Consider the following 13267-nt stretch of genomic DNA (forward strand, 5'->3'; position numbering starts at 1 on the left):
TAAAGTGTGTTGATGCTCACTGTTTTGCTGGTTTTGTATGTTTGGTGTGATGTTGTGGTGAAGTCTTAAACATCCAGATGGCTTCTCTAAAGGGGTAGCATATTAGGGAGTGGAAGACTTGTTAAAGTGGCTACAAGCTTGGACTCCAAAGAGCACATTCTTTTGCTGTCCAACAGCCAGTTCCAGCACCCATTCTTTTGCAGCAAAACACAGCAAATTGGCCATTCTTGCACCCTGAAACAGTAGCCACATTTGGTTCTTCATTTGCAAACACTTTTTAATTGTACTTTGCTTTATATCACGGAACATTTGAGTTCAACTTTCTTTTACTTTTAAAACTTGAGTGGCTTGGAAAAATGCTTAGTTAGCAATTCCAAGTACTCCATTAAAAATTGTAATAGTTTAGTACACGCATCTTAGTGTGAAAGTGTGTCAAGTGGCTCCAAGTGTCACTTGCACTTTCACTTAGGGCCGTGTCTCATTCCTTCTTTCCACTTGCATTCTTTCTTATAATTTTGCTTGATGTTTAATTTCTATTTTAAGTCTCCGTGATATCTAGGTGCGCGCTCATATAGATAAACCTTCTTTTGGTTTCTAGGCACATCTCATTGTTGCATTCCAAAAGTTTTTGAAAGACTTCTCCATTGGAACTTGGGTAAGAAACAGGAGAAACTCTGGCTAAGGAAGGACAAGGTTTTTAAGCTTGTCCATGGAGACTCACCTCTCCTTCCTGGAAGCTATTCGGTTTCTTCACCTTTAGAATCTCTCTAGAAGTAATTCACCAAAAATACAAAAACAAATCTTTTAAAAGTTTTTGACTCAACACTTGTGAAGCCTTTCAAAACTCTTTTGAAAATCTTTTCTCTACTTCACAAGTATGAGTAACTCTAGTGTTCAAGGTACCTTTCATCATGATCAAGACAATATGCAATTGAGAGAGGAACTTAATAGAACTAAAGCTGAGTTAAATGAACTCAAACAGATGGTTAATAACCTCACTCTCAATCAGAGAGGACAAAATCATGAGGAACACTCTCATAGGCAACACCATGATCATGGTGATCATTCCCAACATAGTGATCACAATAGTTTTCATCCTTATGATCACTATCAACACCCTCCTAGGAGACACCACCATCATAGAGACCATCATGTGGAACCCAAATTAGACCTTCCCACATTCTATGGCAGAGACAATGTGGATGAATATTTTGAGTGAGAGATGAAGGTTGAACAAATATTTGAGTGTTACCACATAGATGATAGGAGGAGAGTGACCCTAGCCACCTTGACTTTTCAAGGTGCAACCCTATATTGGTGGACCTCCATAATTAGAGATCAAATGATGCATGGCGGCTATACCATCCAATACTGGAATTAGTCAAAGGCAGCCTTACATCGGAGGCATGTTGTAGCCTACTATGCTAGAGAGGTCATGGACAAGCTCCATAGACTTCAACAAAGAAACATGAGTGTTGAGGAATATAGACAAAAGTTGGAATTACTCATGTTAAGAGCTGGAATCAAAGAGGAAGAGAGATTCACCATAGCTAGGTTCCAAAGCGGTCTTAACTATGAGATCAGAGATAAGGTAGAGCTTTTACCTTATTTAGATCTCAATGACTTTGTGCAGCAATGTGTGAGAGTGGAAGAACAAATTAGAAGAAAAACTTCCACTAAAAGGAATTATCCTACCACCTCCGAGTATAGGAAAGATCTTAAGAGGAAGGGTAGTTCAATGAGATATGAAAAGCCTCAAGAAAAAGAGAAAGAGAAAGTGAGAGGTAAAGAAAAAGAGAGAGAGCGAGAAAGAAATACCTTTCACAAAGAATCTTCAAAAGAAACAAGGGGTAGAGAGACTAGATGCTTTGAGTGTGGAGAAAGAGGACATTATTCTTCTAAGTGTCCTCATAAACGGTCTACTTATCTCTTAGACCATCAAAATGAAAGTGAAAATTCTTCTAGTGACTCAGATACTTCTATATTTGAGGAAGAAGCCTTACCTTGTGAAGGTGAGTTATTATTGGTAAGAAGACTTCTTGGAAGTCAATCCCAAAAACTAGAACAATCACAAAGGGAAAACCTATTCAGAACAAGATGCAAAATCTTTGAAAACACTCGTTCATTGATTGTGGATAGTGGTTCCTCTTGCAATTATTGTAGTTCTAGAGTGGTGAACAAATTGGCCTTACCTACTATTTCTCATCCCAAGCCTTATAAGCTTCAGTGGATAACAGAGGATGAAGAAATAGTAGTGAATACACAGGTAACCATACCAATATCCATTGGCAACTATGAAGAAAATGTTTTATGTGATGTTGTTCCAATGAATGCTGGGCATGTATTACTTGGTAGGCCGTGACTATATGATCATAACTCCACTCATGATGGCTATACCAACAAAATAACTTTCCTCCATAAAGGAAATAAAATCACATTGATTCCTCTAACACCTGAACAAGTGAAAGAGGATGAGATAAAAATCAAAGAAAAAATTGAAAAAGAAAGAATACAAGAAAATAGGTTGGACAAGCAACCTTCTCAAGAAAAGAAGAAGGAGACAAAGGTATGCATGTTGTTAACTTCTTCATTAATAAGTAAATACCTTGACTCTTCTTCTAAAAAACATCACTTTGTTTCTTCATTTTCTCATGGCGAATGTTCAAAACAAAGTGAAACCAAAACTATATTAAAGGCCAAGACTTCTAATAAAATTTTTGTCAAAAGGCCTTCATTTTCTCTTTCATCTTTGCATACATCCTTTTAATCATACTAATTGTTGTTATATTTTGTAGATATATTTTTGACCCAGGTGGAAAATAAAAACCACAGTTGTGCTTCTTTTTTTCTTCCCGATTTGAGGACAAATCGTTTTTAAAGAGGGAGGGAATGATGGCAACCCCTTTAGGGACTTCCCATCCAAAGAAGTATCAACTTAAGATTAAGAAAGGGGAGTTCAATAAACAAAAGGATCTTTTCTTTCTAAGTCTTAGCATGTTCTTCTTTAAACTAAATATCTTTACCTTGTTTTGTAGGTTACCAATAAAGGTGGAGAACCATGCCTATACACCTTGAGAGGCTAGCCAAGCAAAGGATAACAAAGGAAGCAATGAAGAGTGCATCTGCTGCCACCGAATAGCGCACAGCGCACCTACCGCTCAGCGACAGTAGACCAACTTCATCACCTTGAACATGTTTTGAATGCTTTGCACATGAAACATGCAACCCAACCGTGACACTTCTCCTGCATACTTCTTTTAGATTCATGCACGTGTTCAATATGTAGCTTTCCTTGTACTTCTCCAAGCTTTTCTTCTTCTATAAAAGAGAGCTTGATTCATTGTAAAAGATAACTTGAGTTTGATAATGAAATGCTGCTGAAATCCAGCTATTCTCTCAAGTTCATTGCTGATAGTTGATTTAGCTTGTCTCCCTCTAGCTCCCTTCCCGTTTGGAAGGCCGTCTGAGTTAGAATTCCTCACCACACCACATCCAAACACTGCCAGACATTCCATCGAACACCTTGCAAGCACCAGAATATCTCCATCCATTCTTAATTCCGCTGCTACTTCTGGACCGAGAAGCCACTCCATTCTTGAAGGTGGAGGACGCTTCTATCAAAAAGTTTTCAAAAAGTGTGCTAAGTTTTTTCACTTAATCGATTGCATGCAATGTGTATTCAACTAAGTTTCTTGTTGATTTGAAAATTGCTTAAATGCCTGACATAATTGTAACAACGATCATATTTTTGAATATGTTGACCAAGCATTTATGACAAATCGATTATATTAAATGTGTATTCAATTAATGTTTTTGATTACTATTATTTTGTTACAACTGTCAAATGTATTCGACTACATTAATAGCTAAATCGATTAAAATGCGTCTGATGTGTGTAATACTATAAATTGACGTTGATTTGAATTCTGTAAGAACTTTTGGCAGTTAACACTTTCATATATTTCAGAAAATTCTATGTGATCTTAAAGAGGAAAGAAAAGCTCCAAGAACCAAAGATTGACCATGGTGATTAAAGACTTGAAGGTTTCTTGCGAAGCAAGGTTTACTGGATTTGAACGTCTGATCTATCTACACAAAGAGGTGTGCACTGCATGATCAATTAATCTGCAATCATGAAGATTGGCTGGTGTTCCCTGTTGTGATTACAGGAAGAAGAACTGTGTTTTTGACTTTGAGGGTAACTCAAAGGGTTTGATAATAGAAGAGGGTGTTCTTGTTGCGTGTTTGTATTGTTTACTGCCTATATTTAGATTAGTGGGTTAGAGAGGTGTTTTACATTTTTACGTGAGGTCGCTGTAAAAACCTTGTTGTAAAAATATAGATCTTTATAGTGCATTAACTTCTAACTCAGGTTGATTGGAAGGACACTAGATATAGGCTTGGCCGAACTAGTATAAAAATCAGTGTTTGATTTCTCTGATCCCTATCTTTGCATATAATCGATTAATTTGTCATTGTATTTGATTAAGCTTATTGTTGCATTACATACAAACTTGCTTGCGTTTCAAGCAAAGTTCAAAGACATCCTTCTTTGCGAAAAAGATTTTGAAAGCGAACGTTTTTACGCATCACCAATTCACCCCCTCTTGGTGTGAGAAACTAAGCACTCATTTTTTAACAAGTTAAAATATGTTGAAGGATATGATTTGATTTCTATATTGCATGTAGTAATAATGTAGGTATAAATTATGTAGTTGTTTGATAATATGATATAAAATATGTGTTATTATGAACATATTGCCTGCATATGTGATGTGATGAGGCATATGAGAAACATGTGTCTCTGCTAGAGGTGAGGAGGCTTTGGGACCTGACCTTGATGACTCCAATTGTGGTCTCTAAACAAGTAGTAGGGAGTGGTGGACTCGACATAGTAGTTCTAAAGGTGTACTTGCTTAGGGAAGCTCTCTAGAAGAGTGATGGGAAATCACACTTAAACTGATTTTGGATGGTAAGCTACGAGCGAGGACTAGGTTGATAATTGAACCTCTTGGGCCGAGTCTATGCATGGATTCATTTTTGTTGGATGATATTTGATAATGTGCTATTTATAAATTAACGAAAGATTAAATAAGTTGTGTTAGGACATGTTATTATTATTTATTTATAAGCTTTAATTATTATGTTTCTTTTAAGTTAGTTCATCCTTGTATGTTTATGGTTGTGGTTTCCACCAGTGATAATTGTATGACTTGTGTTATTCGCAAGTAGATAGTGTTGTAGATGGTAGTTCAGATGCACAATAGTGAGAAGCGTGGGAATTGCTTTGGAAGCACATTTTCTTGCACTAGTGTCTAGACAAACGTTAATGATTGAGTATTCTTAAATTTTTTCTTATTATTGGAATAAACTTTAATGAGTAAAACATTTATTTTATCAAATAAATGAATGTTTTAATATTTTTTTAATGATAAAAAAATAATTACTTTTAGTATATGCATGTAAAATATTTAAGTTTTTAGTAGCATTCTAAAGGGATGTTAGAGGGCATACTCACAAAGATAGTCAAATATAAGGTAATCTTGCTCCAAATATTCAACCTCTACATAAAATAGTCTCTTCTATAGGTGATGATAAATGATCTCTTAGCAAAACCACAAAGCTAAAGGGTATATAAGCAAAAGCAAAAGCACAAGTAAGATTCTAGAAACTAAATCAAAATGAGATGTCTTGAAAAGGAGAAAACCCTAACTTGATCTCCTAACATTCTTATGCACCTATTATAAGAGAATGTCAACTCTTCATGATCACCATACACATCCTACTTGTTTGGTGTCAAGTCTAATCCTCGTCTCTGAGTTTACACTAACTTGACTTATGAAAACAAATATTAAAAATTAATTTCACTTTTTATATATATATATATATATATATATATATATATATATATATAACGACTACATTAATATTTTTTTTATACTTATGAAGATTGAATTAAAAAAAATCACATTAAATAAATATAAAAAATATTAGGATAAAAAAAACTAATTAAAACTAAAACTATTTATCATAAAAAAAAATGATAAAATTGAAATAAAAGTTATAAAATAAAAATGCAAAACCAATTCAAATTGAAGTATACAACTTGATTTGGTTTTATTTAATTTAAACATTTTAATTTTAAAGCTAAATCGCATGTTACTTTAATTTCAAACGTAATTTAAACCTACAAATTAAGGAAAACTAAAGACACTATTTTTGAGACATCTTGTAAACTTTTAAAATCATTTCATTTCATCACTAATAATCAGATTATTATAAATATTTATTTACTTTTATCTTAAATATTGTCTAATAATAAATATTAATATACAATTAATTTTTGAAATGTTCATAATTATGTCAAAATTTATAAAAACATAATTCCATAGAGCGATTGCACCAAAGAGAAAAAAATATAAAAGCTGACAGTATTTATTAGGAAACAGGTTTCGGGTAAATGACATTTGTTTTTTCTCCTGAATAAAGAGAAAAGAAAAAGACTAGCTGATAGTGGTTTCACAAGATACGAAGCGAGGTTTGATTTTGATGATGGGGGCAGACATTAACGTTAGAACACAGAAACCCGAGATGCACTATGATGCGTTGTGTAGTGATAATAAGAAAAAGAGAGTCGAAAAAGAAATCGAAAGTGGCTTCTATTCTCATCTCCCCATTCTCTCACTCACCATAATATAATCTCTTCTTTTTCTCCAAAGACTTCCCTCTTCTTTCTCTCTCTCTCAACCTTTACCAACTAAGCAAAGCAAAACACTCAGCTATAACTTTCTCCAATGGCAGTAGCAAAGTTTGTTTATCTGCTATTATTAACCACGATGGTGGGAGTCCAGAATGTGGTTGGTCAAGGTACAGCGAGTTGGTGTGTGGCCAGGAGTGATGCTAGCAATGATGCACTGCAAACGGCGTTGGACTATGCATGTGGGGCTGGTGCTGATTGTCTTCCTCTTCAGGCTGAGGGACTCTGTTTTCTCCCTAACACCATTCAGGCCCACGCTTCTTATGCCTTCAACAGCTACTATCAGCGCAGAGCCAGAGCTCCTGGGTCCTGTGATTTTGCTGGCACTGCCACCATCGCCACCAGTGATCCCAGTATCTCTCCTCTCTTGTTCTCATTTACATTCTTTTCTATTACTCAGTCATTCTATTTTGGGTTGGAATCCCACATCGATTACTCCTGAGTTTGACAAGGGCATCTCACATCGATGAGATTTTACATGTTTTTACTCTTAAGCTGTTTTTTTTAATAGTTTCATTTGTTTCTCGGATTTGTTTCGGTGTTTGCAGGTTATGGATCTTGTGTGTATCCTTCTACTGCAAGGTATGGCCTTTTCTGTATGGTTTAAATTCACTGTGTTACTAATATTATATTAATATTAAAGATATGTTAATAAAAAATGTGTCTACTGCTGATATTATTATATGATACGAAGAGTTTTACTTTATTATGGTTTGGAGAGTGTATTTATTTACAATTGGTGAAAGTGGAGCCGTTTGTGTTTCTTGACATTGAAGTAAGTGGATTCTCATTCTTGTTGTCAGTATTTTTTGCGGTTTATTTTCACCTTTCTTTCTTTCATTCATTCATTCATTCTCTTTGGTACCTTTTCGTCTGTCTGGTTGATATGGCGTGTCTGATACGATAGAGAGGACATGGAACACGTAATGGTGGTGGAGAAAATGGCTGTTTTGAGAGAGAGAGAGAGGATTTGTTTGTTTGAGTGGGAATGAATGAGTGGATTGAATGGGAATGAATGAGTGGATTGAGGAAGATGGGTCTGTGACTCCTGTCGTATGGTAGCCTAATTTTCCTCTTTTCTGTTCAAAATTTGTTGTATCTGTGCTGCATCCCAGTGTTTTTTTAACTAACAGTTTCTCGGTGAGAAAAGTAGCATGATTGTTGAATTCTTTTAGAAATAAAAGATAAATTCATATTTAAGAATAAAAATATCCTTTTTGAAGTTTTCATATTTCAATCAATTTTATATGAAATTTCAAACTAAATTATTTTAGACATATTTTATTAGCTATAATTTTATTTTGTAAACTCTACATTTGGGTTCATTTATTTAAAAATTATTTATTTTAACAGCCATGCATATCAACATTTTGTTCTCTATCATGCTATTTCTTATTTAACCTTATTATTATAAATAAGGTCTAAAAGAACTTATTTTAAAGCATGCGACTAAAAAGCAAAATTTTATACAATTATAATTATCTATTTTAAAAACCATTTTAATTGAAATTTGATTATTAACAATAATTTTCTTCTAGTACTCAAATTGAATCTTGAAAATGTGGGTATATATTAAATCTGTTTTTTTTGGTATAAAATGTATTTGTTATTTAAAGAAGTTTAATATAATTAAATTAAAATATTATGTTTATTTACTTTCTAAATTTTTAAATGAAATTTTATCAAAAATTTAATTTTGTATTAAAATTCACCACTAAAAATAATTTAATATTATATATATATATATATTACTGTGTAAAAGCTTTCAAAAAAAAGCGTCGAATTAATTTTAATTTTGGAACCAAACGGCATCTGTGCTCTTGCTTCTTCAAATTTTCAAAATCTTGGGCTGCACAATATTATTGATGGTACTATTTTACTGACACACTGTGTGCTCCCAGAATGTGTTGGTTACTTTTTCTCCATTTTGTCATTGGACCGTTGGATAAGTCTTCTGCGTGGCCCACTTCATCCAACGGCTCAGGTTCACCATTATCGTACGCTGTTGAGCTTCATAATCATGAATCATGCATTATCTATGGTATTTGCTTTTAAAAAAGAATGCGTATTTGCTTTATGGTGTGGTATGGTAAAGTGAGTGTATCTGATGCAACATTTTAGTGTTTCAGTAATTGATTTTTATGTCAGATGTTGTTTTCGGACATTAATAAATAATTTAAGGAAAATGGTATACCATACCAGTACCTTGTTCGGATGTTATTTCTCGATCCTGAAATTGACTCATCCACACATGATTCTATGGACATTGTTAGATGAGTACTTTGCATCAATGGGTGAAATGAACTCACCAACACTTTTCATATATTTGATTCTAGTTGCTCAGGTTTTTGTCTTTATAGCAACTATAGCATCAATCCATTTGCGTATGATAAGAAAAGATATAATTGACTTTTTTTTTTACTAGAAATCAGGACTGTGTAGTGGAGTCACAGATCCAATTGAAATAAAAAATATTGATTGTAAAAACATCAACTTTATTGAAACGCAATTTAATAAAAACAAATGTGTCTGAGATTAATTTCCATATACCTTTTGATAACGTAAAATTAAGCCCATCAAAATTTAACTGATAAAAGAAAGAAAGAAAGCCTAAAAGAAGATAGAGCACCTAGTAGGATTTGACATGACACAGTTAGGTAAAGTTTGGTAGTAAGGTGACTTACATTACATGAAAGGAATATTTAGATGAATAATCACATTTAGATACATAACGGGTGATTTATTATGAACTATGTGAATAATCAATTAAATGTTTATTTGATTAGCAAGTTTAATTAATTGATGTGGTAAAACGTATTCACCTAGACAGAGCAAAAAGGGAATCATGCCTGTTGTACACAATAGGGGATCACATGAAGATGCCGGGTGTGATCTAATCATTGCTTGGGATGTGTTTGACCCCTTTTGTGTTGATTTCTCATGTTTCAACGCGTAAAAAACTGCTGATCAAGACCAGGGACAACTATATGGCATGCTGGTCTAGTTCTTTTGTCCTCTCACGTGTCATGATGAATCTTTATTTTCTTTGTAGAGGGATCACACCCACATGGTTATTACAATGTAGAAGTTAGATGCATCACAACTTTCCTTCAAATGATAAGTTGAAATGTTAATTAAAACAGTTTTCCATAGTGGGAAAGGTTAACTCCAAACTAGATTTAGGGAACTGAATTTTGTGTTAAGCCATGAAAATGCTTTGCATTGATAGCTGAATATGTTAGTCAAAACTTTTAACAAAAGAAATTTATTATTTGATTTTCAGTACTGCGGGAGGACCAAATACACCAATAACAACACCTCCTATGAACAACCCTAATGTGCCATCATCTACAACAACAACACCACTCTACGGAGGGGGCAATAGCGGTGGACTAACTCCTGGAATGAGCACTCCATTCCCTGACAGTTCTAGAGCACCATTAGAAGCCACAGCCACATGGTTTTTTGTTTTCTTTTCCTCTCTCATTGTATCCATTATCTCCTAGTTTTTGTATGATCTTCGGGAGGCTTACAGTTTTGTCAGAGGTTGAAGGAGCCTTTGGTTGTTTATAACCTTATTTTAAGCAACTACCACTTATACCCATTATTTAGGTTATTATTAGGTTATGAACAAGTTAAGCATGGCATGGTGGTATTCATTCAGGAAAGAACAGCTAGGTTGTCGCATGGTCTTTACTGATGTGATTATTGATTTACAGGGCATAAATTTAATTCAATAGTTCAAATTAACTGTCCCCTTTTGCAAACATTGCTCATGTTTTACAAATAGTGTAATCTACTCTTAGCTTATAATTTTTTTAATTTTTTTTTGCTTTTACATATAATTTCTTTTTTCATTCCTCAATTTTTTTCCCTATCAGTTAAGCACTTTCACCACTGAAATAAAAAAAATGGATATTTGCGTTTATCTGAACACTTATGAAGCAGAACCATCTTGATTCTGGTGCATTTCAATGTGTAAAGATAGACTCTTGCGATTATATGAATATAAAAAACGTGGGCTCCATAATCTATCGTTATATATATATATATATATATATTTATATATATATATATATATATATATATATATATATATATATATATATATATATATATATATATATATATATATATATATATATAATAACCTATTGTAGTTACAGAATCATATTTTTCTTTTCATTAATATAAGGTTCAGCAATGAATTATTGCATTTAGGAGTGGGGACGTTTTGCATGGTGTGAACAACTTTTCATTCTTACTAATTGGAACCACTTAACCAGGTAATGAATATACATTGGAGAAAAAATTATGAGTTCGGACATTGTACTTCGTTATAACAACTAAAGCATATTTACGGGAAGTAGAAACATGTAGATTTTTGAATCGAATTCTAAATTTTTATAGACTTTGATTTTGGAAGAAACCGAAACATGACATTATAATTAAATAATGACAAAAAAAATTAGATTTTGATTATTTTAATAATGGAAACTTAATACTTCTTTTATTTTAAAAATAATTTAATTTTAAAGGTATATTAAGTTTCAGTTTTTTATATAAAAGAAATATAATATCCTTAAACTTAAATTACTTTTAAAATTAAAAAGGGATTAAACTTTAATTATTATCATAATCGAAGTCTAATCCTTATGCTTTAGTTTTAGTAATAGGTGAAATCTAGTGTAAATGTTTTTTGAATTATTTTTTTTCTGTTTAAATATCAAATCTAGACAAAATTTATACATAGCAAGAACTAACATATTATATAAATGACAATGAGAATTAGCCATAATCTATATACAATAGTATATAAATTACAATTATATATCATTACACTTTAAACAATTTACAAATAAATGTTTCACATGTTGAACATTTCTGTTATATATTTTGCATAAGTTGTTCTGAAATGTTGTATAGACTTCTCGTGCGCATTGGTACATGATTCTTGAATCTTTGTAAAAAAAATATAATTTCATTTAGTGTATAAAAAGAAAAATTACAAAGTATTTGATTCAATACAATTGTACTATATGAAAATATTGGTCGACGTTACAATGAGAATCAACTTACCGATAGGGGGTAGCCGATCGGTCAAGGCAACAACTTTAGGTAATTAAAGTCTAATTAAGAGAGCAACGGTCATTTATGGGCAGTTAATAGGTATATTAGCAGATATTAATGATTAATTAATGGTTTGATTGCCATATCAAATATAAATATAGAACATTAATGGTTTGATTGTCATATCAAATATGAATATACGACATTAATGATTTGATTGTCATATTAAATATGAATATACGGTATTAATGATTAATGGTTTGATTGTCATATCAAATTTGAATATACACATTAATGATTTGATTGTCATATTAAATATGAATATACGGTATTAATGATTAGTTAATGGGCTTGATTGCTATAAGGCCTATAAATATAACATTGATGTCCAAGTAAAAACACTTTTGATCTTAAATAAAAAAAAGGTTTAATACCTATTTTGGTCCATCAGTTTGTAAGGTGTATTCAAAGTTATCCTCCTTTTTTTCAAAAGTTCACAACTGTCTTATATTTTGCAAAAACGGTTCACGTTAGTTCTTTTTTCTTACGACGTTAAAAAAATTAACAGCAGAGTTGCCTATCCAGCAAAACCTTAATGAGTTGTACAATTTCTTATTGTGTGGCATTGCTTTGCATTTCCCTCACTCTTCTACACCTTCCTCCTCCTCCTCCTCTGAAAACCTCTCTCTGGTGGAAAACCTTTTTCTCTCCACTTCCTCAAACTCCACCATTTCTTCCTACCTCTACGCCCTCACCTTGCACCCTCACCTCGCCGGAAAAAAATTGTGTTTTAAAAGGAAATTATTTACTTAATTTTCAAATTTAGTTAAAAGGTATTATGAGACAAACACGTGAAAGAGAAGAGGCACAAGGAAGTGTTGAGGGAGGAGAGAGACATAAACATAGGTAGAGCTGCAATTGCTAGAGTGGAAGTAGTCCTCCCCGACTTTCCATTTTTGTTCTTCTGATATAGTTTCAGTTCATCTTAGTGGCGCATGATTAAAGCGAGGTTGAGATTGAATTTAAATTTGGAAAAAGGAACTTGTGTCATTGTATATTTCCAGATCTTGTAATACTGTATTTCCTCAGATCTTGTGCCACTGTATATTTCCATATCTTGTAATACTCTGCTCTTTCTCGTATATGCGTAGAGATTGTATTGATTGAAACTGTTTTGGTGCCCTCACCCACACGGCGACCTACACCACACTCCTCTACCGGGCGCCGGTGCGATGGGAGTGAACGTGAGCGGTTGTGTGGCGATTGTGCGGAAGGGCAGGAAGATGGGGCGCGACACAATAGTGGAGAGAGCGGAGGCGCACGTGACGGCGACGATGTTGGTTTACGGCAAGGGTGAGACACTAGGATTGGAAGATAGTGAGGTTTTTTATCCTAGTAAAACACAATTGAGTAAACAAATAAAAATCGGTTAAATTATTT

The 13267-nt window shown here is 33.2% G+C and overlaps 1 protein-coding gene across 1 annotated transcript; it reads left to right on the forward strand.

The window, feature by feature from the left end:
* Window positions 1-6526: 6526 nt before the first annotated feature.
* LOC124843696 (PLASMODESMATA CALLOSE-BINDING PROTEIN 2-like) lies at window positions 6527-10526 on the forward strand. The gene is made up of 3 exons (XM_047320501.2): window positions 6527-7110; window positions 7306-7339; window positions 10041-10526. The coding sequence occupies exons 1-3, from the start codon at window positions 6795-6797 to the stop codon at window positions 10261-10263; spliced, it is 573 nt and encodes a 190-aa protein (XP_047176457.1). The 5' UTR covers window positions 6527-6794; the 3' UTR covers window positions 10264-10526.
* Window positions 10527-13267: the final 2741 nt, after the last annotated feature.

This window comes from Vigna umbellata, chromosome 1, assembly GCF_029865625.1.
Source record: "Vigna umbellata cultivar VRB3 chromosome 1, Vumbellata_1.0, whole genome shotgun sequence".
NCBI lineage: Eukaryota > Viridiplantae > Streptophyta > Magnoliopsida > Fabales > Fabaceae > Vigna > Vigna umbellata.